Source organism: Vanellus vanellus, assembly GCF_965231255.1.
Source record: "Vanellus vanellus genome assembly, chromosome: 11".
NCBI lineage: Eukaryota > Metazoa > Chordata > Aves > Charadriiformes > Charadriidae > Vanellus > Vanellus vanellus.
Genome location: NC_138916.1, coordinates 7498490 through 7526467, shown reverse-complemented (window position 1 = coordinate 7526467; position 27978 = coordinate 7498490). Strand labels below are relative to the sequence as shown.

General features: G+C 39.0%; 1 protein-coding gene across 1 annotated transcript in view; it reads right to left on the bottom strand.

The window, feature by feature from the left end:
- The window catches only part of TRPM1 (transient receptor potential cation channel subfamily M member 1), a gene marked incomplete at both ends in the record, with an annotated part of 88654 nt that overhangs the window by 31845 nt on the left and 28831 nt on the right, over nt 1–27978 (bottom strand). Inside the window, 7 exons of the mRNA XM_082488945.1 lie at nt 3317–3440; nt 5219–5393; nt 7888–8059; nt 8771–8895; nt 10665–10878; nt 12106–12301; nt 13090–13169. Coding sequence (XP_082345071.1) covers nt 3317–3440; nt 5219–5393; nt 7888–8059; nt 8771–8895; nt 10665–10878; nt 12106–12301; nt 13090–13169 — 1086 coding nt within the window. The remainder of the gene's footprint in view (nt 1–3316; nt 3441–5218; nt 5394–7887; nt 8060–8770; nt 8896–10664; nt 10879–12105; nt 12302–13089; nt 13170–27978) is intronic.

Here is a 27978-nt window from a genome sequence, read left to right as displayed (position 1 = left end):
CTGAATGCGTACGGAAAAAGCCTGAATGGGTGTCTATTTGATTGCAGTACAGAGCTGCATCACTAGAAAACACTGCATTTGTCATATTCTGTTCCAAGTGGCATTTGCAGCTGGATTAATCCTTAAAAAAATTAGTTCTGGCAAAGGTATTTAAAGATATGTTGCTAAAAATCATTCAAAATTGCATAATCTGGCTTTTATGAACCCACAAACCCACAGTATCAGAATCTGATCAAAAATCAAGGAACAGAGATAAAACTAAAATGACCTCCTCTTCTTGCAGAAATCCCTCCCACACTGAAGGGAATTCAGCATCAGATGTAATGAACTTTGGAGAGAAAAGCATTGGAGAGAACAGAGGAAGAAGGGAACCCCAATTAGGAGAAGAGACTTCTATGATACTATATAGGAGACAGGAAACTACTTGTTGGCATTTCAGTATTTAGTTGTTGTCTTGATATGCACAGATACGTAAGCAAGCACTTCCTCGGCAGCTGAGATCCACATTAAGAAAAGTCAGAGGCATAAGCCAATGCCCAGCATACTCTCTGGAAGAAGGCCAGCTTTTTGGACAGTGCGAAGAATATGCAACTGGTAGAAAGTCTGCAAACAACCTGGCAATTGCTTGATGCAGATTCCCATCCCAACCCTATGTCATTTAAATTGTCATAGGACACCTTCCTGAAAGGCATTGAGAATAGCTTTGTAGATTTATTCTGAGAGCCACGGATCATGTTTTTTCCTGTCTTGACTCAGCCAAAATCCCCTAACTTCACTGTATATTTTGTACAAGCTTTCACCTGTGAGTGGCTAGGCTCCTATAGGCATGTCTGTGGCAGAGAATATACAACAGTACAGTTGGCATTATACTTTAAGAGGTAATTTTACTTAACGCTTGAAAAATTTCAAAATTAATTTTAGTGTCCATCTTTCCAAAGCAGGAGAAAAAACAACGAGCATTAATTAAACGTCTTAATAATGTAAACTTCCTTTATGTTACAAATTCTTTGCTGGCCACCTTTCTATGGATGTGAATTTGTGTTGAAAAGGTGAACAGGACATCTCAGAGAATCAGAGTTCATTCAGTGGACATAATGCACTGGTTTCTGGAGGTTCTCCGTGCTTCTCTTTGTTCCTGGACTGCAACATCAGGGATAATTCTAATCGGATAAAAGGGATCTCCTTATTTCCAGTGTTTACTTTAATAGCTCAAGAGTAATGTAAAAATAATGTCGATTGGCACTTTGATCACCGGGAACAGCTTGTATTTGGACTAGCACAAAGCTTGATGTACAGATTTGAGGAAGTTTCTTTGGTTATGGCTAGTAGCACTGTGCTAAGTTCAGCTCTGTACCCTGTTACTCTAGGTGGGGAACAAGTGGTATCTTTCTTGTGTTAGCCCTTCACTCACTAGTAATAGCAAGTCAGTATGAAACCACACAACAGAGAAAGATGGAACCAGAAGCACACCTGTGCGTGGCAGTGATAACTCTACCCAACAATGGTGGGACTCTTCATGTTCTGTGATCTCTGTGTGTAAATCAGGTCAAATTTTAGACAATTTGATTCAGATCTTACTTGCACAAAAGCTATTACTGAAGAATCAATGGCCCTTACACAAGTAACATATAGGGGCTGCTCCCACTTTTCCCAGCAATGCACCTGACCTCATGCTCAAACTAAATCACTGTACTGATTCTGAAGTATGTATTTCAGGATTTAAGACTTAAAACTATATTGTATTTTTTAAGACTAAAAACTACATTGTATTCATTTTCTTTGCTCCAAATCTGAGACTGGAAATGCAAACACTGGCAGCTACTACATGCGCTATTGCCAAACAAGCAAATACTGCAGGGAAAAGACTTTTTCCCCCCTTCCACCATACTTCTCAGGGTACCAGAGCAGGATTTGTTATTTCTCTTCAAACAACTAAACAATTACTTCTAGGAATCAAAAGAATGCTCCCCACTGAAAAAAAGTAAGAACTGTAAGGAATGCTACATTCAGTTTATTGTTTATTTACAATTTTAAGAAAAATGTTTCACATCAGCTACTGGAGACCATATTAAACTTGGGAAGACCAGAGTTTAGAGTTTGCCTCCAAGCCAACCAAAGACAGAAAGTGTGGGATCCGTGGAAAGAAAACAACTTAGTTTTAAGGGAGCTTGAAACACCATTTTACTAAGCACTCAGAAAAAATTCCCTCTTCTCTCAGCCTCATGAGAGAAGTTTCATCTGGCATTCAAATAGTTTCTTTATAGCTGCTCCTGTTAGAGGTGTCCCTTAGCGAGACAATTAGGCATCCCGAAGAACAAAACTGCCCCTCATCTCATGCTCACATTCAATAGCAGTTTGGTTATCTGATTCCCTACACACAGTCTGAGCAGAAGGCTGTGGTAGTTCTCTCGTTTCTATCTAAAGGAAACATGCAACTTTAGCAAAAAAGATAAAAATACTAGCCGTACCAGTTCCAGCTGTAGTTAAAAAAAAAAAACACCAAAAAATCCATCAGACTGTTCACTTGCTATTAAAACAGCTGCTTAGGATTTGTATGAAAGAGTGAAATGGAATTATACCAGGACTCAAGGGAGAGGTCATATTCACAAAAATTCAGTAAGACAATTAGTCAAAGGCAAACACTCAAAGATTCATTCTGCCTGCAAAGGCACAGGCACAGTGAACACAATGTCAAGACACTGTTCACAGACAACAGTTGTGAATGTTAAAGACTTTATTTTCCTAAGCACACTTGTCTCTGCAGCTGGGACACGGCAGACAGGCAGAAACCCGACTGAGTGGTACAGTACAGAGAACAGGCGTGCAACAAACCAGGGTCAAGCAAGGCTGGGATCTTCAAGAACATTTAATGTTTCAATTTCTTATGAAAGACCTGAATAGCCACTGGAATGAAAGGCTGTTAAAAAGTTACTACACCAGAAGACCAAAACTGCGCTGATGCACTCTGAATGCTTATTGCTCCTAGGAACCCTTATCTTTCCTCTACTTTTGCAGTTGATCCTGGTTTTAGTGCATTTATCTCAGTGTCTTAGTCTGCCTTGCAGAAGTCCTTGAAAGAAGACGCCTATCGACTTACACAGAAGAATCTGAAATTGGTTTTAGAGGCTTTCAACAAGACAAAATCCCTTTTTTGGTCTATGCTTATGAATGAATGATTGCGTACATTTAGGGAGCTATATGGAAAAAAAAAATAAATAAAAGGTTAAAATATAACCCTGTGAGAATGGCACTTGAAAGTACTCTATAAAGTTTGGTCATAGAAATTATCTTTGTGAACTACTTTTAGGACACTTACAAGTTCTTTCTTTTTCATGCACTCCATAAGAATGATGAACAGCTGATGAGCTTGATTCCTGTTGTAGTTAAAGGTTTTCTGGATGGTAACTAGAAGCTGGTCCCTAAGGGATTCACTTATTATCCTAAATGAAAAATGAGACATAAAAGAAGACATTAACACAATTAATATATATTCAGAAAGCCTGCTTTTTGAGAAACAATTTTTCATCCACCAGTGCAATGACTTCATTTTGCAAATGAATGAAAACACACAGCATCTTTCATTCAGTACAGGTAAGGAGTTCATGCAGAGTTAACAGTAATCAGGAAATTCATACCCAGATTGGCTCTTATGCACCTCAGTACCTCAACATTGATTTAAAAACTGGCAGGGAACTCGAATTATCCTTTCACCCTGGAATATAATACAAGTAGCGCTTACTCCTGTTATGTATTATAGATATATTTTTGTTAAAAAGTTCAGTCTTCAGGATTTCAGCAGTACACCTTACAGGACCCCTACCTCATTGTAAGAAAACGATTCTTTTAGACAGCAGGGCTGACAAAAAATTCTCATTACAGATCTGCCTTACCAGGTGAACATATTTATCTCATAATTATTGGAGAGGAAAATTGGATACTGCATCATATGTGCTGGGAGAAAAAGTCATGCAGTGAGCAGATCTCAGACTGATCCTGATAAGCTCTTTCAATTACCTATAAGCTGATAAGAAGGATGAATGAGAAAGAAAAAAAAAGAAGTAAAGTTTCATCTAAGGAGGCTTGGCTGACAGAAAGGAAAAGGAAGTTGCTGAATCACAAATACTGTTGGTAGAATTAAGTATGTACTATGTGTAAACCTCAAAAAAATCCAGCAGCACAGCTGCTCTCCCAATTCAGCAAATAACATCAGCACTGCTTGACAATAAATTGTCTGCTTAATATTTAATCCAAGCTAAGCTCCAACTTCAGTCAAGGAAATAGGCCATTTCTCCAGAGCAAGACAGGTGTGCCATACCCTAATCAAGACAATATACTAGGATTTTGCCTGAATTTGGCTACTAAAGATAAAATCCTGATACTAACAATGACAATAGGGAATGCATGTTACTTGACTGGGAGAAGCAATATTTTAAATTAAAAATGCAATACTCTGCTTCCACTTAAAGTATTCGTCAGGACAGATCTTTTCCTCTGCAGAGCAGATGAGCTTTATGCTGCTAGTACAGGCTTTGCATCTTCTTTAAACTAAGCATACTTTCTATCAATCAAAAGAGCAGATAACCAACCATAAAAATAAAAGATTCCAGAAAACATTGGATTAGGAGTGACCTTTACAGATTCATTTGTGCAACTGACAGCAGGGCTGTGGAGCAGAATGCTCCAAACATTCTCCACTCTGTTCACGACATCAGGGAGCACCGCCTTGCAGAACTATCATAGATGCAAGAAACAGCAAGAGAATGGAAGGAAGTCCAACATTTTTTCAGCTGGTCTGGCACTCTGGGAGAATGAAGCTCATTCACACAACACACTAGAATCAGGCAGTACAAATTTTGCAGATACAGGCAGTAATTAACCTCAGCCCAGGCCTGAGGAAAAGAGTAATTCTCGGGAACCACTTGTTCCTTGCTTCTAACATGTCCAACCCAGCACACAGTACAGTGCAGGAAACTTTGAAGGTGCTTGTATGACAGTGTGCTGCACTGAGAGCAAGCTTATTTCAATGGACCATCAAATACATTCCCAGGCTAAGGCTAAGAACCAACAGGCAACAAAAGCTGACTGACAGCAGAATGCCTGTTAGTAGCATTTTGTCCCAGAGGTGTTTTTTTATGAAGCTTTAATGAAAGCAAGGCATATAGTCCTACATTGTCCATCCTAACAAGACAAAGGTTTGGTGAAGATCTCAAAATCTTACCCTCCTTCTTCTGAATACTTGTGTGCAAATGACAGAATATCTGATGCTCGTCCACTACCATCGCATATCACGACAGGGAGAGGTGGTTCTTCTCGTAGACACTCTAAGACAATGGAGATCACGTTGGGACCCCCTTCCACTATGAGCCCAACTACAGGAACACCTTGTCCCAGCCCTGCAAAAACCAGAGGAACAGAAACAAAAAAAGAAGTGTACATGAAACTTGGTTTAAGAGGTTGAGACGTTATGAGTGGATGTGATTTCTGTGTTAAAGCATCACTCCAAACCAGAGCAGTTAGGAAAAATGATGGCTGCTTCATGACCAATGCCAAGAAAAATGTCTGTATGCCGTTTCATAGCCCTGAAAAGAAAAGAGTAAGATGTCTCTCTGCCCTTGCTTTCGCATGAGCTCCTTACTGATCATTTATTCACTCACTGTTGGTGAACTGTTTGTAATCTCTTTTGACAGACAACATGTACGGATAAAACAGCTAACATGATTTTCCTAGTACTTCATTAGCTTCACTGTTACTTGGATGGCTCCCAGCTACTGTGTCTTTGATGCTTTAACTCTTCATTGGTTATCTACAGGAAGTCTTCAGTAAGGTCACATATACCTATGCTTTCTCCTAAGATAAAAAATATGAAGTTAGCGTCTTTATCATGAGGCTGAAATGGCTGGCCGATGGAAGAGACGACAGCTGAGCATCCCTTTGCTGTCCCTGCCTCACTGTGATCTCCAGGCATAGGATGACAAAGGGAAGCCCACAGGTCACATGGTCTCAGTAGCCTTGGTCACAACATACATGGGGAAATGAAGGACAAAGCATTACCTGAAGGCTGACTAATCCCACTATTAGAACCATTTGAATTCAGTTCTTAATCTGTAAAATGACCAGCACTTTATAAAGAAGATGCACTTTTTTGTACAGCTGAGAACACGTGAAGGAGTTTGTATTTTCAACCTTCATTCCTCTCTGAAGAACAGGAACACCACGCACAATAACAGCAGAAGCTTCCTGACATCCTCCTGTCAGTATACCCGAGCTCTGATAAGAAGGAGTCACAGAGCATGGGCCAGCCTGTGTGTCCATGAAATCCTTAGTCATTCCTGCTGAGATTTCCAGAGGACGTGCCTGTGCTTGAAGTGATTAAAAAGAAACAAAACAACTCCCTGTATGTTGTTACCAGTAGGTGTAGTGCAGCCCTTCACAGAACTCTTAATTCCTGTGCGTATTCCCAATTTTGTCCTTCTCATGATAAAAATCACCAGACACTACTTAAATCAGAACCAATATTCCCAGCCCCACTGGTATTAAAAGAAGTCATACAGAACATCTTGCCTCTGGGCCCTGACTTCCTTATCTTCCAAGCCAGGACTCCCTTTACATTGTTACAACTCTCCCAGCACTTCTGCAGAAGACAAAGATGAAGAAAGCACAGCTAACGTTAGCTATTTCTAATGTCTGTGGGCCACAGGGCACGTCACTGTCTCCACACTCAAAGGCAAGTGGCATCATTTTGGTGAGTTCAGTTTCTTAAGCCTACCATAGGCAAAAAGCAGTGCTTAAAGACTTTCCAGAATGTTTAGATATCTTGTGGCTGCTCTCTAACTGTGCCTTTTGGCTTTACCTGGCACTGTACTTCATTTTTCTGCTCTACCCGTAAGAGCACTTAAACCCTACTAGAAACTTTTGTAGCATTCAATGCAATTGTCATTCTGAATGTTTGGTTTTTCTGATTTATATGGGCCTACACAGGCTACAAAGGCATCTGTAAGAAATCAGAAAGGCAACTGGTAGAACTGATGTCTATTCTCCAGTAGCTCTTAACCGAAGTGTGGATTCAAAGACTATTAACTTTTTCTGGACCATTTTTAATTAGGTTGTTGGTTTTGTTTTTCTGTTTGGGTTGGTTTTTTTTTTTTTTTTTTAGTTGCTGGAAAACCACAGCTACTAACATTTTTTATTAATTTAATCTTTAAAAAATACTTTTTTTTCCACAAAAATGTTAATGAAGAAATGTCTTTTAAAACTATTTTTTCTAAGTAATGACAATATGAATTCTAGAAAGTTGTTTTAGAGAGGCTGTAACAACTGCCAGAAATTTTAAAACTGCACTAAACTCTAAATATGAAAGCACTGATGTGAAATTATCTTGATAATGGCTTCAAGATCAAAGAATTTTGAGTGTGATATTTCAAATGAAACAAATTCATGTAAAAGAGAAAATAAAAATGTTAGCATGACCATTTGGAATCAGAAACTGCTGAGCTGCACAGGATTCCTGTAAACAGGAACTGCACAAAATCACCCCCTTCTGTGTATTAACTGACGCTTACGAATTCTAGCTGGAAGTGCACAAATTCTTTACATTTCCCTTTCCTTAAATTCTTACTGCTTTGAAGTTTCTCCTTGCTATTATTTGTCAACTTTTCTTCCTCCCTTTATGCAATCCTTACTTTTCTGGGTTTTCCGTGCTGTTAGATGTGGGCTCTTTCACCAGTTATCAGACAGCATATGCTCTAGTTTAATCACACAGTCCCTATCAAATTCCTCCTAGAAAGAACTGGAAGAAGCATTTAATTTCAATACCTTGAAGTATTTCAAGTCCTTCTTCCCTCCCTTCCTGTAAGATGTTATGCTTACAGTTTGCCCCACTGTACTTACGTGTGTTAATTTTCTGGAGGGAAATGTGTTTTTCCAACTGACGTCGTAACTTTACTTCAGCTCCGTATTTACCTAGCGTACCGTTGTCTGCCAAAATGAAGTGGGTATGGGAACTGTTGAGCACGGAGAGCTTGCTTAGAGGGTTTGACATTGTTTGGTAAACCCGTGTTACCTGTGTGTCAAAAGGATAGATGCACCTAGATGAGAACTAAGAACTAAAGGTGAAAATCCCCCACACTGCCCAACAGAACCCCGTGCCTCATGAGGAAACAAATCAACCAAATATATATTTTATAACCAAAACTAGAGGAGAATTAGAAATGGAGCTTGCTTTTACATTCAAAACTTAGCATCTTCACAGCAGTGTTTTCTTTGGAGGATGACAGTCACATCTGTGCACTCTCCTGCATGTTCCTCTAAGCTCATTAATGTAACTCATTAACGTACTCCTTGATCACACACTGTGTTACATAATCCTCTCACTGCATTTGAAAACAGTCTCATTTGGAGTTCCTAGTAATTAATATGCCACTGCAGAGTACCCATCTACAGTAAATGCCAGTCTTGTACACATAAAGGCCCTTACATGACTTACAGAAGTCTCAGCATGACACACTGAAGTTGGGACCTAAAACTCTGTCACCACAGAGAGGTCTCTATTACTGAAAGCAATGGAAACCTCATCAGCTCCATATTTACTTCGAGGTCATATATGACAATCTGAAAAATATATTTAAACAGCCTTGTTTCAAGACATTGTTCAATCTCAGCTCTTAGGCATGCTTTAGAAACAGTGAAAATATCAATACTCCAAAAAGATGAGGAGTGTATTTTTTACACAGCTGACATTGCTAATTACACAGGAGTTTCCGTAAAGACTTACATCTTTTCCTATCAGATCTTCTTTGTTTTCTACAATACCCCACGGTGCAATTCCTATGGCACATATTCGTCCTCTGGATTTGGAAGAATGATCTTTCAAGGCATCTCCCACATGACGAATGACACCTATAAGCACAATGAATTTAATTCATTTTTGGCACTTTTGAGAGATCATTAAACAACAGAATTTTCTTCTTGCCTCTCATGGAGCTACCTGCTTTTCTGGATTGCTTTCACTACTAAACTGCTATCCCTACTTTATAATAGAACATGCAGTACAGACAAACCCACGCTTTTATTTTATAATAGTTGCGCGTAAATCCCACTGCCTTTTCACATCCTCATTCTGAATTCAACCAAGTCTTTGAAAGACTGGCCCAGTTACTTAACTTGCCACAATGTAATCTGTACTACTGTCGGGAATTATATTATTCACTGTACACAATGCTAAATACATATGGAATGCTATCACAGGGCTCTGAGGAAGCAAGAAAACCTAACCCTATAGTTATCCAAGAAGCACTTTTTCACTTAAAAATTATTCTGAATAGCTATCATCACCTTCCCTTAAAGACCTTTGTTGTAAAATGAAAGAAAAAGGAATGCATTCTTATTGTACATAGTATTCTGAGAAATAACTTGATATAAAGATTTATTTCAGCTAAATAAAGATATTGTTATAGAAATATTATAATGAAAGCATGCACCTGTTTCTTGAAGATGGCTCAGAATGGCTATTAACATAAATTGATATTAACATAAATTAAAAACCAACTAGTCTCAAAATGTAACAATAGATAGGGAATCATCAAAACAGCCACTTTTCAACATGTCTTTCAAATTTTGGACATCATATCAGACACTGTTTTTTTGACAGAATCCAGGAACAGTGCCAACAACCTCCTGGTGGAGTTGCTGTACAACTCATGTTTTAGATATGCTCAAAAAGGAAACCCAGAAACAGAACTGTTTCAGGTGGCCAGAAGACCAGAGGAAAATGCAAACAGAAGATTGCAACGTTTTCAAGTAGAGACATTTACAACTGACTTCAGGTTTGTGTTTCAAGATTGCTAATTTAATTATTAATTTAAGAATAAATACCTTATATAATTACAAGATAGAGCGTGTGTGTGTGGTGGTGGGTAATCCCACGGAGAGAGTGACTCAGGGACATGCCGTTTAAGGTGGATTATCAATTGATCACTAACTCTCAGAGAGATCACACGGCCTAAAGACTAACTCAGTCCTTGGCTACATGACCATGGAAGTGCCAAATGGAAGCAGAAAGTATGTCTCACTTCAGGGATTAAAAGCTTCACCAAGTACTGTCTCAAAAATTGCAGTGTCCAAAATTCAAGAAGGCTGTTAAAAAACTAGAGACAGTTCAAAGCAGAGGTGTGATAACGACTGAAGGACTGGAAAGCATGCTTAGTGTGAGAGTTTTATGGAACTGAGCCTGTGCAGTTTGGCAAAAGTGCTGCATACGAAAACATGCTCAGGAAATATACTTTTAATAACAGACAGATCTTTGTACAAAAAAACAGTAAGAAGCTAAAGCTAGGCAAATTTGGTGCAGGAGATTTTGTAACTACAAGGATAACCAACCAGTGAAAAAAAAATGTATTATAACTAGTGGCAGATTCCTTGCTACTGAAACCAAGGATGGAATTTTTTTTTTCAGGGGAAACACCGAGTAATGCAAATCGATATTGACCCAGGAAAATGTTACAGTCTGGGCTGGGTAGGACATTAACACAAACGATTACAATGCTCCTTTTTTGGTCTAGTGGCTAATGACTCATTCATGTAGACTTAAATTCTCTGCCTGTGGGAAAGATCAGTGAGCGAACATCACTCAATTCTTAAATAAGCTAAAAATGTTGGTAATTGCTTACCTGTACTAACACCTCCAGTGAAAATCCAAGCTCCGGTGGTCATGGCAGCCTTTATCAGACCTTTTCCAAACACTTGCTTTAATTTAGGTTGCATTTCAAAGTTCTGGAGGCCTCCATGGACAGAGATTAAGAGTTTGGGCAGTTCCAGTTGCCAGTCTTTCACCATGAGATGCAGCAGAGAATCTGGTTTAGTGTCATATGACACGCGGATATACTGCAAAGAGCAATGTGTAATATTTCACTCTAGCTGCTCTGTACATTGTCTATTGACTGCACAAAGAATGGTTATATTAAACCTTCCATCTTGAAGAAAACGTTTTACAATTTTTAAACACATTATTAAATTTCCCTACTGCTTATAATTAGAAAAACTAGGTTGAAGCCTTTCACTTTGCTATTGAGAATTCACCATTCACTTCATGAATTTTAAAAGCACCACTTTCCTCTCTTCACCTGCAAAACTGACTGCAATCAAGAGATCCATCATAAGTTCTTATTACAAATCTGCATTGTTGGAAGCCACCTATTTAAAATGACTGGAAGGTGTTTTGTATTTTTCCTAAAAACTCTGGTTTGACTGTCAAAGAGAAGCAACAACCTTCATAATGAATAGGAGGCTTATGTTACTTTTTACCCCATTCACTGTTGATGTACAAATTTCTGCCTCCGAAGCAATGATTTGCATTCTTCTCTGTTTAGTTCCACCATTGTGGTTTCTTTTGAAACTACTACTCTGTCAAAGAAAACTATGAAATAAACTAGTGTTTATTTCTGCTGTAAAAACAAACAAAACAAACTATCGCTAACAAACCCCACCAACCTTTCCCATGCATTCTGGGCAAGTTTTTGCAGTGTGGCTGTCTCGACTGGCAATCTCAGCAGAGAGATAAGAAAACAAATGGGCAAAGAAACAAATCTAGGTTTGTATTTGTTCAGAAGACAGGCAAAACAGAAGGAGACTTTTTGCAGAAACTTGATTTGCTGTTAGTTCCACTGCTAAGAAAACTCAACAGTCCATTTTCCAGCTCTGTCAGGCCTCTGTATTTCAGGAAGGCAAGATTACTTTCTATTTTTATTAGACTGCAAACCTTAGGAAAAAATCTGTATCCACCTGGGTTATTTGGCCCACAAATCTAATACAAACAGATGGAATTTGGGGCATTAATAAATGCAGCTGCCTCCTTAGCTGATATTCACTGACAGGAACTTCAATGAAACAGTTTCATCAAGATATTGTAAGGTGCTTCCTAAGTAGGTAATATTTTTCTCTTGCCTTTTCTCTGTCTGTCTCTTTTTGAGCATCTTGTCCACACCCTTCTGAGACAGCAAAGAGACCTCCTTTGATGTCAATGGATTATGCACTGAGCGAGCTGGAATCCTGACACATACATATTAACCTAACATACCAGATGAATACCTTAGAGCAGCCTACGCTCCTTACCATGGCCTTGTTTGAATGCCCTCCTCCCTGGAATTCAAGGTTTCCATAAGCATCAGTTGGGTAAGTTTGGGTGTGTTTACTGACAGACCACTTCTCTGGCTGAGCTTCCACTTGCTTTGTTTCTTCTCCATTTTTATTAGCTGTTATACTCGGAGGAGGTGGAATATGTTGGTTAATGAGCTGGCCACAGCAGCACCTGTAAGTTAAAATTTGAAGTGATTTTGATTATAGCATCCAATATTGGATGATGATTTAAAAAAAATAATCAGATTTTCAACTGACCATGCCTTGCTCGACATGAATTATAGAAACACCTCTCCTAGGTCACATTCATTGTATTCGCCTACACACATATGCCAGAATTACCAGCCCACAGGTGTTTCTTAACAAGCAAAGATTAAAAATTTCACTTCATTTCCGTAATACACTGGAAAGCTGTTGTAGACAGGGAGGGAAGAAGAATACAGAACAGGAGCAGTAACCATCTGTAGAGGTCACAACTAGCACGAGACAAACTTATGTTATCCAAACAAGCTGGAGCACAATGTAGCTAGCCTGCCCTGGTTTGAGGTAACCCATTGCTGCAGTAGTAGTAATATTAATATTTGGACTAAGAATTCCAGTCCCCCTGTATAGTATTGTTATTGGTAGCGTCACACCAACTGTGAAGAACAGTACCACTTGTTTCACAGCACACATTGCATCCTTGCTGCATAAGTATGAACTTACGCTCTGGTTTGCAAAGCTAGGAACTAATAACTCTGCCTCTCCTCCAGCCCAGCCTTATCATCTCTGCATGACATGTTCCATGGCTCTGTACAGATTTGAGTACGAGCATATCTTGCACTTCTGTTCTCTGGTCATCTCCCTTTAAGAGCAGTGAGTAAACTGGGTCTCAGTTTCACATGTCTTAAGTCCAAATCAAGTCCAGTTTCTTCAGTATTAACCTCTTCTGTTGGCCAAAACAAAAATTTCAAATGTTACCTGTTAACGTCTTTGTTGTTGGCAATTACATAGATGCATTCTCTTTTTGAAAAGGTCTTCTCTATCCAAGCCTTTTGACCCTTAAAAGGGAGAAAAAATAAAAAGAAACATACTGAGATATCGCTGTGTGGCAGATATGGTAACATTTGCCTTCTATTTTCAGCTACTGTTTTTAAAAGCAAGCACTGAATTCATCAAATCACTTTTAAACACCAGATACATCTACTCACGAAGCAAGTAGGCGATGCGAATTTTCTGTGACTTGGATAAAATTCAAACCTCGAACGTGTGTAAAAACTTTTATGTGCAAATATGCTGGTCTTGAAGTTACAATGTTTATCTGAAGGTCTACCAAAAAATGCAGCTGCTTCTCCCTATTTCACTAAACAGTAAACGGACTCAAAGTAGTACAGAAAACCAGAATAAATTGGGTCACAAATAGATTAATAATATTTACTCCAAATAATACTTTAGTATTGTTCTTTGTATGCAGAAATTGCTTCCCAAACACTTTCCCTGCTTGACTAACAATCTTCTCAAAATCATTTTTTCCTGTTGTAAATCAAGTTGCAGTCATTCCTAAGGCATCCAACTCTTAAGGAGACATGCCTCAGTAGGAGGCATTCCTTAAATTGAAAGAACATTTGACAGAGAAAGTACAAACTCTACAGGCATGATGTATCTGTGAAACAGGAGGATGAAAACAACCTTAAGGACAAAATAAAATGGTGCTGGCCTAGTATACTGTGTCTGCAAACCAGAAATTAGACCAAGCTCACATCTGTTTTAAAAAACAACGATGCGTAGGCAAGCTAGAACAAAATCCCAGATCTGCGCAATGCAGTTGGAGTGTCTGTTGCAGAAGCGTAGTCCAGTTGAGTCTGGGAACGCTGAAGGGAGTGAGCTCAGAAAGAGCTGCAGGCCAGAGTCTCCCATAGTTTCTGACTTGCAGACCCTAGGCCTTTTCTGTCCTGAACCATCAGCAAGGTAAATTACCATCGTGATTGCAATAATAAACCAACATTTAGTGGCGAATTTTAAAAAGTGAATTCAAAAGCAGCCTTTTAATTCCAGAGGAATGAAAAATGTTAAAGAACACTCACGATTTGATGACACCGATAACTCTGCCTTGCTGATGAAAGCCGCTTCTTCTGAGTCTGAATTAGGGAATTGTGTCTCAATTAGTTTTTTAAGTAGCACGCATATTTTCTATGTTTTGCTTTAGTTTCCTCTGTGGAAGTGAAAGGAAATTTTTGCAGACACAAAAGCTAAAAATGACTTGAGAACTTTCAAGGTGCCTTCAACAAAAAAAAAAAATGGGCCTTTGCTAGAGAAAGAACTAACAACCTTGCTGATCTCCTGACTTAAGAAAGTCAGCTGCAGACTTCTGACGGATGAACGCTCTGTCAGCGTGCCTGGTAACAGCTTCGAGACTGGACTAGCCCCCTAAGTGCTGTGCAGTCCGCAGCAGGATGAATAGAGGGTGTGGTAGTTCATCTTTTTTTCTTGTGCGAGGCAGAAGCTGTCTCTGAACTTTCTTTGCTTGTTGACTTGTTAGTTCCTGTCTGGCTTCTTTGTTTCCTCCATTATGTCTGAAACTATAGGAGACTACTTGAAGTTCCCTTATTGCAAATAATTGCAAATAAACTGCGAACCCAAGCTTCATGGAAAAGCTGTCCATAATCTGCCCAGGCACATGAACGTTTGCCTCTTTCAGGCGCCTCTGAGCCAGAATGCCTTGCTGTCAGCGGTCTGGGAGATCCTGCTCTTCTGCGCTCCACTCTGATATACTTACCTATTTAGCAAAGCAGAACCACCTCATTTCATTTTAAAAGGAGTTGTTTGGGAGCTCGTAGCCCGGCAGAGTGAAGAGAGTGAAGAACTCATTACACAAAACTTCATGTAGCTTACAATGTTACTTGCTTCCTGAATGACAAGGCATATATTTTAGGCATTGAGCATAATGAGCTTGATTATGTAGCAAATTTTGAAGGAAGAGACTATTAAATGTAATATCTAACGGCTGTGCAACTTGGTCAGCTTTCCTGTCTCAACTCCATTTCTTCTTCAAATGAACCTGAAAAGCCTTTGTTCCCCTAAATATTTTAAAGGGGGTTTTTTATATGCCTTCTGACAAGGCTTTTATAAGTTGACAAGTTTTAGCCATAGGTTTATTAGAAACAGAGCTCAGAAGATGCATTTCGTTTTAAAGCATCAGAGTCTAGTTATTGAGGTGCAGTTCTAGAAAAGTACAGAAGAAAACATCCAAGATGGAGACGTGTGAGGCTCTGCGATCTGCAGAGGTGGTTGGTTACATCAACCAAATGCTGTTTACCTGTTCAGAACCAGATTTTGCTAATTCACAGGTATTCAGGCTGTTCAAAAAAGAGAGCCAAATAAATTCTATTTCATTGGAATTGCACTAGTTTTTCAAAATTAATCTAAAATGATAGGGTGTCCAAATCACCGCTGTTTTACAACTATCTCCAACGTTGTTCCTTGTGCTTATACACACAATACTAGCGTATGACTTTTAATGTTATAGAATGAGCTTAACAGGAACCTGTTAAAGAGGTTATGTCATTTATCTACTTTTTAAATTATATCTTTTAATTTTTAATTAATTTTAATTAATTTGGATTTTATTATTATTTTACATATTTTAAAACATATTCACTTTTTCCCCCCCCGAATAAAATTTTAGACTTCTGTGTGGTCTCTGATAACTCCTCAACCAAAGTGACACAAACAAATCAACCCCACAGCGCAGGAAACACTCTTCAAAATATAAATGGTAACAGATGCTGCACATTTAACTGTTCTGTAGAGAATACTGGAAAACGCAAGTCAGAAATATCAAAATAACTTGGATTTTTACACCACGTACCGCTTTACTTTATTCCTTGTAGCTTACCGAAGAACAGAGTCTCCTTTGCTATTTTGTGTGCCACATGTAAAAACAGTTAACTAACCACTGGATTAAGTCACAGATTTAGTATCGGTGTTTGGAAGGAAGCTTCTGCATCTTGGTATCTAAAACGAGCTCTACGATACAGTTGAGCTCTCAGCTGTGCGGTCATTCTTAAAACCCCTCTCATAGGAGGTCTATTATCTACCGCTACACTGAAAAAAACCTTACACACTCACACTTAAAAACCCGTTAGAAATCAGTCACTATAGGCACTACAGTTGGACGACGCATTCTGCTCCACTGGCTTATTTTTCTGTGCTAATGAGAGGAAGGCAAAAGCAGGCATTACAGACCCGGGAAATAAAACCTCAGCACATTTGGTCAGCCTTTGAAGTTTCACTGCTTTTGTCTATTTAATCTGCTTAACCAAAGCTTCATTCTAATCCACTGCAAATACTTGAGCAGAAACATTCACTGTCAGAAGACGGGCACTTTCCCCACTTATTTGATACAGATTCTATACATTTCTCTCTGAATTGAAATTTATTTGGTTTCTTGAGGAAATATGTAAGTACACATACTGGCTCTTGTGAGTTTGAAAAAAATAAGTGCTTTTTAACAGCCTTGGCATGGATGAATTGTTAAAGGACTACAACAGATCAGCTACAGTGTTCAGACCAACAGCCAGTGGGAGTATTAGCCTGACAGACAAATAGTTGCTGCCAGCAAGATTATGGCACTGAAAAACACCGCACATTTTCCATTCACGTCTAAGAAACACAAAAAAGCAAGATCCCAACTTGTTGACAGTGGTGAAATTCAAAGCTGCTTATTATTGCAAATCCCGAATGTACTAATCAGAATTTAATTTTGAAAAAACACATTTCAGATGTTCAGTGACAGATTTGTTCTCCTTTACGAAAACTGACAACAGGTCTCCTAAATTATGGTAAAACCAAAACAAAACCACTGCTGATTCTTGTTCTTCACCCTAGAAATCAGTAAGTTGCTGAGAAATAGTATTAATTAATAATGAGTTTATATTTTTCCACTTTATGGATTTGTGAGTTCTCTTTAGTATTAGAAGAAGGTATACTCCTGCAGAAGGTCCTCCTGTAGCAAGGAACGGAAATCAGTGTTGATTTGTAAATCATGAGTTAACAAAATCAAGACCCTAAATAAATAGTCACCTTTCTAACACAGCCATAAATAAACACAAGAACTAGTTCTACAAAGACCAGCTGTCTTTTGACTATCACAAACAAACTACACTATTTGCTGAGAAACATGCTTATCTAGGGCTGCACACATGCAGTAACTGAAGAGAAATTTTTTTCTGACCACCACCCACAGAAAATTCCAGTTTGCTGCTAAATTAACATTAAATTTTAAGTATTTAACTTCATATCTAACCAACCATTCAACAAACAAGTACCGGGCCCGAATTTCAGGCTGTGCCAAAACAGAGCCCACAGCTCCGTTTCACTGCAGCTTCATGCAAGAGCAGCAGGTGGGCTCTGGACCAACGCACCTCTGGTGAAAATCCAGGGCGGGAATCAATACGGGAGAGTAAAGCTACTGGAAACATCATGCTACAAACTCTTACACACCACTGTGACACCAGAAGCTGTGAATTTCAGTTGTCATATAGCCGTGCAGGATAGCAGCAGTATTTAGTGTCTGTGAACAGTCATCCAGATAAAACTACCACCAAAGGAAGTGAAAGAATTTGGGGGATGAAAGGTGGCGGGGATGAAAGGCGGCAGGGATGACAGTCGTAGTGTCGTTGCAGAACATCCAAAGCCCGAACTCGACCAGACCTAAAGCCAATGCAGTCAGCCCTCTCAACTGCCGCGATTCCTGAAGAGAAATGCTCCATGCAACAGGGACACGCGTCTTTGCTGGACGGCATGGCATGCTAGACTTGTTGGTCGCAGGATGGCAGGGGGCTCTGGCCTTATCTTACAACTCAAGAGCCTCCGCTGCAGGAGAGCTCCTTGGCACCTGGAGCCCCGCCGAAGAGCACAGCCTCCCCAGCTGTGGCACTCCAGCCAGGCTGTGCCTGCGCCGGGCACAGCTGGTCAGCAGACAAGCGGGCATGCCAACAGCAGTGGCTGGTGCATGGAGCCATGGATGGGGATCAGACGCAGCAGACACTGCCTGCCACACAGATGCGATGGGGGAGCCGGCAGAGGGCCAAATGATCGTATGTCATGCATAATGCAGAGTTTGACAAAGCTCTTCAGGCTAAATCAAGCACAGAATAATACAAAAATGGAGCTGGCTGGGCAGCAGAGCTCACATCTGTGGAATCATACAAATTACTTTCACCAACATCTTGTTAAGATGTGGACTGATTATTGCCATTTATGGAAATATTCAGCTGTAACCCTGTTCACAGCATCTTACCAATGTTTTTTGGTAATGCTCCTTTAGCTTGCAGTATGCTGCAAAAGGCGGTATCACCAGGGAAGTCAAATCTCAACTGTGTTGCCCAATTAGTTAATTAGAATGCTCTACAGAATTAAACTGGGGTATTTATGCCAGATTTGAGCAAAGAGATGTTTGCTTTGATGAGATATTAAGAGAAAGAAGTAACGTGGAGGTGGAACGAAATTCATACCGTGAGCACGTGCATGATGTGTGCACAAGTCCATTCACCATGTAAACAAGCCCACAGATTTTGTAAATGCCATGAAGGTAATCACATTCAGTTGCTGTTTCTTGAGGGAAAATAAATAAGAACTCTGCCCAATAAACAGTTGGAAGAAAAAAGAAATCGTTCTATCAGCAGAATTCCTGTTATCTGGAACTTAAAAACTGATACTAGAAAGATTTTTATTTTGCACTGCCTTTAAATGCAACATCCCAATTACACTATCCATCATTCTTCTTCACTTTGAAGGAACGGTTTTTCTAAGCGCCCAACTAATCAACCTTTCAGGCGATCAATTCTACACAGAACAACTGCCCCCCAGTAACAGTGTTCTTGCCTGGAGAAAAATACTCCAAACTGTGACAAATATTAATAGCCAATTTTGCAGCCATTCATGAATATGTGAGATTTTACCAAAAAGTTGTTCATTACTAAGGAATACACGGCCTAAAACCATAAAGCTATTTTGAATTTCTGTTATGTCACTAGGGAGCCAGAGCCATGAACAACATCCCCAACTCCAGAACACAGTGACAGTCCGTGAATCTAAACTAAATTTCCAAAACCCTAGCTCGCATGAGTTATATCAAAAATAGTAATTTGCACAACTGATAATAGTTTTAACAATTATTAGAATGTGAAGTAACAAACAATATCCAACAGAAAGAATCATAGAATCATAGAATGGTTTAGGTTGGAAAGGACCTTGAAGATCATCGAGTTCCAACCCCCCTGCCATAGGAATATAAGAGGATCTCTTATATTTGCAAATAGGTATAGCATCAAGAAGGGATTTATAATGGTTGTAAGATTGTTTCAAGTAAAAGTCTATTTCCACAAGACAATTCTTATTCTCTTCCCACTGTATTTTTCATATGGTTCAAGTTGAACCCATGTTCTTATAGCAACCTTGTCAAGGAACCATCTGCTCTGGGGTTGAGACTAACACACAAGAGGCAGGATGGCAGTGTCAGTAAGCAATGTTGTTATTTCAAACCGAGGACAGAAATCATTCCCGCTGATGATGGGGAAACCAGTCAGTAGTGCTACGCTGCACAGAGCGCTGTAATGAGCTTTCATGCCTTCATTACACTTTGTGTGCCTGGCCTGCTGGTGTGGCACACAGCAAACATCTGCTGAAACGAGGAACAATTTTCTCTCCACATTCATTAACTTAGAGACACAATCTACAAAATGCTCTTTTCAAAGTTAACACAATTCTGCTGCATCTCTTAGAGATAAACAGCTCTTCCCCAGAGGCTTCGAGATGTGAAAAACAGCTCTAGTCTCAACACCACAGCAGACTTGGCTTGCTCTGACACAGCTGGATATAGCAGCTCCGGCACAAAGTCCGCGGAGGCACATCAGTAAAGTGTGCTGGGTGAGCTCGGACACCCTGCTGCGAGGTAGGCACAGCTGCTTGGGCACAGCTCACCTTTAATGTAACTATACACCTAGTGCAACTGAAATAAAGCAACTAAACAACCATTTAGAGCATACAGCAGGACAGCTTGGGTCAGTGCTTGCCTACGGAGAACATACCTTGTGTAGTTTGGCAATGGAGGAATTTTTTTTTGCATGGAATGCATAAAGAAACTCACTGACCAGGTTACACACCACACCTACCACATTTAAAGGTAGCAAAAGCCATTCCTGCCACAGCTCAGCCCCATCCCTTACTGTACCACATTTCAGGGAAGAGATTTTCTAAGAAATGTTAAGAATAATGTATAGTCTTCATTTGTTACCTATTCCAGTTCTGTCATTAACTTGCCAAATCCTTCTCTCGCCTCTAGCCCTTCTGTTCTAGATGCTAGGAGATGAGGAACACAAACACGTATCTGTTCCCAGCCTCCCTTCTGAGATCTGTTTTGGACTTTTTTCACCCCAAAACCTTCAGCCTGCAGACACTCCATATAGCCAGTTTTACTGCAAGATCTTAACGGGTGGTGGAGTTGTAACAAACATGAACCAAGATGCTAGGATGGGAAGCGTTGAGCAACTTTATCTATCCCTGCCTACAAGTAATCATCCTCGAGAGGCCCAAGAGAGCAGAGGGGATGAGCAGGTAGAGACAGCAAGCAGCCTCTAACATGATTCTAGCCAAAGTAGCCTGGTAATTATTAGTTTCTTCTGTAATATAATTTGTTAACAATTCTTATTTGAAGATTAAAGATGACCCTGGTATCTTGATCTGACAAGGCTCAGGAATGATTTTTGTACTATAACAACCACCTGTCCCACCTAACATAAAGATTCTTTGCTATATGTGGAAGTCGGGACGCTCCCAGATCATATGCACGTGGGACAGTTCTCTTAAACTACTCTTAACTATGAGCCTTTAATACAGGCTATTCTGACCTGAAATAGAAAAATGCTATTATCGTGAAACCCCAAGTGATTCAACACCCTCAATAGCAGATCTTCCTTTGCGAAATTTGTCAATACTTACGAAATCATAACCAACGTAACAAGGTGCTTCCCTCATTGTAGAACTAAGCCTATGAATAGTTCTAACTAAAACTACTCACGTTCTTAATTCTCTTGGTTATTTGTGGTTTAGAAAACTGTCAATAGATGTTAATTAGACATTAAAACAAAGACTAAACTGCACTTAATGATGCAGATTCAAATCCCATTGAATTGGACTAGGATATTGCCTTTATCTGAGAGAGATCTCGTCATTCGAGTCCACATTATTAAGAATAATGACTATTAAGTAGAAATGATCAAAAATGTGCTGTTTGGAAAAGAGGTTAAAATATAAGCAGTTCTTTGATGTAAGAGGTTACAAGTTACTAGTTCAGAGATAATTTCTATAAAACTTCTGATGAGCTAGTTAAACATGCTGATTTTTCATACATGATGTAACAGTACGGTTTGAGACCTTATAATCATTTTTCTTTAAGGAATAGGGCAAACAAGGAATGGAACACATTTTAAGAGAATGACTAATGTTGTGTGAAGCATTACTCATCTACGAGAATTTGCTCTAAATGCACAGTTCTAATTAGTACTACTTGAAGCACAGAGCGCACTGAACAGGTAGCCTTGGAGAATTTATTATACTGACATTTTCAAACTGTGGTGAACGAAAGCCACTATGTAAGGCATACTGCCAGGCACATTAATAAAACACACTTCATAACTGCTACAAAGTAAAATTTCTACATTCACAATATAATACTATGTATGCGTATCTCAGAAGCCTCTAAAATCTGCTAGATGCTGAATAAATGTATTTTGAGAAAAGATTACATAAATATTTACTTCTATCTTTTGCTTTCTGTAAATATGCACTTTTTTGGCAAACATACACGTAATATACTAGTTAGCCAATCTGTCCTTTAAGAAATTAACACTAGTTTGCAGTACATACAATTTTTCTGAAAGTAAGACTGTCCAGGTAGAATTGTGTTAAATAGTTTGAGCTGTTGAAAATTTGCAACATGCTGTGGCTAATTTTACACTCAGTAAAGCAATTCCTTTTCAGGCATTAGCAAATACGTAAGCTTTAACAGAATATGCTACAATCAGCCACATTTTATACCTTGTTGCTTTCTGTCATTTTCAAAAAAGAAAGAATTTCCAGTTAATTTAACTCTTGGGCTGCAGGGTTCGCACAAAATTATTCCTTATGATCTTTGAGAAATCATTATGAAAGGATTGGAACTCAAGTGTTAAATCACTTCCTGGAGACGCTAAATATGTATGTTTAAAATGCTGTATTATATATACCTGAGAGTTGCCAACATTCATTGGGAACTTTCTGAAAACTTGAGTACAACTGAAACAATTACAAAGGGCAAGGGCAATGGGAGATTTCAAACAAGTTTATAGATAAAAACAGTTTACAGAAAATTTGGTCAATCTTCTTTTCAGTCCTTACCCATCTAAAACCCTCAAAGCTGTGAGTGAAAAGAATTAATAGGCGCCACAGAACCAGAAAATAGTATCTCCAGCGATGTTCCTGGGCTTTTTTTTCCATGGTGCACCACATTGTTCTTCTCTAAAGAGAGAGAAGAATACATCTAGCTTCAGCAGATGATAATACAATCCAGGAAACACAACACAGGAAATACTCTGCCTGTACTGATATACAGTATCATTTAGAGTTATCAAATATTACATATAACTTATTAACATATTTGGCTTTAAATTGTTAGCTGCAGCCTACCATTTGAATTAAAATGATAGTGGGGGAAAAATTATGATAAAGATTTCAGTTTTCTGGATTTAATCCATTATCAAAATTCGGGAAGAAAAATTTTAAAGCATGAATTAGGGCAGTTAAAGGAGACTCAAACAGGCCAGCAGCTGTGTCCATGGCTGTGTCCATGGGTGTCCATGGCTCGCTGGGGAATACAAGGATATGCCCTCTTGGAGCTACTGTTACTCCGAGATGTCCCTCCTCAAGACCCCCACTGCACTGCAGCAGAAGGGGCAGGAATGACAGAGGAGTGGATGGGAGCATCGTTCTTTGAAGCTGTGACCTGAAGAGCTAGGGGGTAACAAGGGCCAAACCTGAGCTTCCTTGGCTCCTCAATCATTTGAAAGATCAGTCCATGAATAATCAGAGATCACACGTAGGTGAGGGCATTCTCAAAGAGACTTCTCATCCCAGAGTTCAACATGCTTTATGGCAGAAATGCATTACTTCAAATGACAACAGCAGCATTGTTGATACAAATGTGATGGGACTGCTGATGCTTGTTCTAAGTCTTTCATTGGGAAACCCCCTTTACTGGCAACCCTCACTGGGGCAAGGAAAACCGCCATAAATTATGCCCTTTTCTGTTCTAAGACTACCTGACCTACCATCAGAGATAAACTCAACTGGAAACAAACACACGCAGAAAGACACTTGCTTATCAGAAGGCTTGTTGCCAAAAGTGAACTCCGGAAAGTATTACTGGCTGATTTTGAAAACTGAAAACAACCCTAAAACAAAGCAAAGTCCCAACCTACAAAACAAAAAAACCCCAGAACTCCATTCCCATTTGCTGCAGAAGTAGCTCTAAACTAGCATTCAAAATACTGAAATATTTAAGATACGTTTTCTCCTAATCTCTCTTTGCCAGCATTTCTGCATCTTATATCATACCCAAGCAATTTTCTAATTTTGAAATGTTTTGAGACACTTTTTTTTGGACTTGAAAACTCATTTTGTCTTCTTAAATAATTAGTACTTCAGGTTTCACGTCTTTCAAAATAAATGAGAAATCTAGGAAGCAGTCTAATCAGGATACTGTCCTTTCAACTGAATTATCTTTCTCTAATCAATTGTAGGTCACTGTACAGCACTTCAGCGCAAATTTCAATTATGCGTATCAATGCTAAGAAAGGTAGCAAAGCAGAAGATCATCAGGAATGAAATGAAAAATCATTTTAAATCATGTCCTACCTGCTTGTCACTGGAAGTGTTTCAGAGATTGGAAAGATGAATTACATCTAGAATAAATAAACTGCATTTAACTCTGAGCTTCTGTCCCATCTTTCTGTTTATTGTTCAGACTTCTCATTCATCTTACTGTTAGGACTTCCAGTCTCTCTGAAGTTCATGAGAATTCCCAAGGAGATGGGTTTCCACCACTTTAAGAAGAGAATCTCATATGATAAGCATGTGAGCAGCTTCTTTGTTCAAACCAATCTCATGACTCCCTTTGAAGGTAATCCTTTAGAAGTCTCATGACCCATCTCCCTGCCCAGAGGGTATTTTCATCTCATGGTGGAACAAGGCACAACAAATCTACTTTGATAGTGCCCAAATCTCCAATTTGTTAAACCTCCTTTCCTCTCTTCAAACAGTGGATGTACTAGCTGTAAAAATGCCGGCACTGCAGAAAGGCTACAGCAGGAGCTGAAACTTTTAATTTGAAGTATCTCCTCCCTTCTGCTAAAATATCAACGTTATTTGCATAATTGAGACAATTGGACATAATAGTCCTTTCAGGGGTCCTCATTAGATGTACAGCTCTACATTCTTTGAGAAGAAGAAAAAAGGAGGTCATACAGCATTAATTATATCTAATCCTTTTTAGAACAATTTGAAGTTGGGCAAAATGCTGTACTAAAACAGCTGAAGTCGTAAATAAGCCATTCATTTTGTAGCTTTACATATCACATGCATTTTCATACCCTGTTGCTTTTGTCAATTTAATTAATTCCTTTGCTGTGAAGGGCTTCTTTTGCATCTTCTCATACTTTAAAACTACCAACAGCAAAGGACACAGTGTGTTGCAGGTAGTTCTTTTGTCTGCTCTGACTTTCAAATAGCTACCTTGTCTTGCTGTGCCAGGTGCCAACATAACACAGCAGGTGAGGGTGACATCTAGAATCACATGTAGTGATCATACTAGAGCTAACGGCAGCCTAACTCCTTGCTTCTGCTGCACTGCACTGTGCAGACAAATCACCTGCTGGACTCTAATCTTATTTCACTGTTCCTGTATCTCATCTCCAATGTACTGAACACATACTCATTTGTGATTGCCAAAGAAATATTTTGCAGACATCATTTCAACTTCTGTCCTGCCCTAAGTTCCAAAGCATGCAGCTGAAACAGCTTTGATTTAGAACCAGACCCTGCTCTTCCTGAGGAGACAAAGTTCCTGCTGACTTCATGAGAAATAGCAATGGGGTATGGAAGAATTAGACATGCCTCTGGAAAACTACAATGCCAAAAACATTCTGGATTTCATTTCTGTTTGAGGAAATGGTAAATTGTGAAGAAAGCAAGACACTAGTAAGAGAGCACAAAATCAAAGAAAGTAAGCAACTATGTCCATTGTGGGATTCCATTAATAACAGAAATACAGAGGATTCCTTCACTTAGGGAATTTTTCACTTGAAGCCTTCATCCGAAGTTCACTGAATTTAATGAGAGATCTTCTATCAATGTATTCAACAGACAAGGAAACAGGGCATATCACAGGTTTACGCCACAGTCACGTAATTTCTTTTTCTGTGCTTTCAAAATCACGTTGCTAGTTCTGACCTCTGAAATCACATCAAGCTTAAGTCCCAGTTTTTGCAGACGATGTCTGATACCCTGTTCAAGCGAAGGGATAGTCTCGAAGCCACTACCCACTGTTCTTGAAAGCTGAGCGTAGAAATGAAGGACAAAAAAAAAGCAAACAGATGTTTCTTTTTCCAGTGAAAACCAGATTTCAGACGTAGTACCTTTATGGATGCCTCTTCTATCTGGAACGTAGTGTACTCTGTGAGCTAGAAAAAGGTAACCTATTGGACAAACTGCAAGAAATAGTATCAAAGATATAGAAGCCAGAAAATCTATACAAAAAAAGTGACTTAAGCATTTAACTCCTTTCCGAAAATGGAACTCAGACGTGCAGCACAGTGTGTTTCTTTGGTCAGGTTCTCTACAGCAAGAGAAGTTAAAAAGGAATAAATTTCTTTTTGCTTGTGAACAAGTTCTCCTTGGCTAACCATTATGCAAGAAAGCGGGTTATATCTACAGTACCTGCATCTGGAAGACAGGACACATTTTAAGAGTCAATATTGGAAACATAATGCCTGTGTGTTTTGTTCTTCCATTTGTTAGCTCAAACTGCAATGACAGAAATGTACACCTGAGAAAGTACGGTATTTTTCAAAATCAAATGGAAGTTTCACTGATCCTTCCCTTAACAGAAATTTGATAGGCATGCAAGCCTGCCAGCATATCCCTTCTACAACACCGTAACTGCTCTGGCACTTCAGTTTAAGTAATGAGACTGATGAAAGTTAACCAAGCCATATGCATCTACCCAAAAGGACAAAAATTGTAGCTGTTAAAAGTGTTCAGTTTAAGGTGACTGAGATCACCCCCACCCCCCACCCCCCTCAAGCAATAAGAACGTTTTTCTCACTTTGCTATTGCAAATAAAGAACAGGTTCTAAAAATTTCAAAACACACTAATTTCAGACTGGGTGTTTTAAGCAATGCCAAAGCTTGTCAGGATGCCCGCACTCTAATGAAAATGTTCTGTAAGGTAGTTCAGATAACACAAGGTATCATTCTATATACATAAAAATATAATAACATAATAAAAATTATCTAATACAATAGGAATTAACTAATGTGTCCTGGGGTGGGGAGGGGAACAGCCATGTAAAAGCATAAACCTTAACCAAGTTGGCTAAAAACCTAATAAACGTGCACTTCTGTAGTCAAGGGCAAACAGCCTACTGTTTGCTGTGCTTACTGTCTGAAATGCCTATGACAAAATTCTGCATGGTAAGAGGAAGAAATCACTGTCAATTAATTCCAAATATATAATTCTGTCAAGTTCAGCCAAAGTGCTCAGAGTTCAAAGGAATAACACGAGTGAAAAAAAATTACATTCTCAGAGAAAATGCCATTACACAAAAGACAGTTTTCATGGATGCCTGCACTCATACTATGGGAAGGCTCACACCACTTGGAGTTTGTTTTGTGACATGGCTTGATATAAATGCACTGTGAAGGAAAGGGATAAAGATATGCATCTCTCTGCTGCCCTCACTGTGACTGTCTCAGAAAAAAATTCCCTTGGTACTCAGTACCCACATGGTTGCAGGGAGTAAGCAGGAATGAAAAACTGATGAATTTGGTTTTATCCATTTAAACAATATCTTCACAGACGATACAAAGGCATTAGTCCATGCCAAAAAAACTTTATTTACATCCTTCACTGTAAACACATGCTTTTATTATTATTACTCCCACCGCCAAAATAAAATACGCTTGCTTCACTGATAGCAAACAACTTATTTATCTTCAAAAAGTAACAAGTTGTTACGGTTTTATTACAACTGCTGCAAATCTAATACCTGGGTAATCAGTTACATTTATGTATGAATAATTGCAAACTCGGTAAATGTAACTGGTTTTCCAAGTGATAAGGTTCAGCTGGCATGTTTGATAGCTGACTTAAGAAAATGCTATTAGCTGCATTCAGTAAGAAAAAGATAAAATACATTATGCTTTTCCCTGATCTGATGCATTCTCTGGCTCTTCCAAATGTGCCTGTATCAATGAATTCAATACGAAGACAGATAACATACCAGTTCTTTTCAGACACTTACTGGTCTTGAAATGACTCCCCTAATAAAAATAAATTAATTCACCTAGTAAGAACATATTTTTCCTAGTAAAGAAATATTTCCCCCCTTGTTTTCTACTTCTGCACTGTTTATGTAGCATTCTGTGTAAGATCTAACAAGCTACGTCATGTAGACACTAGTGCGTTCATGTATCAAAAGTAAAACCTATGGACAGCAAACGTGGGAGCTGAACTTTGAAATGCCAAAATGCAGTGTAAAAAGATGCAATGTTTTA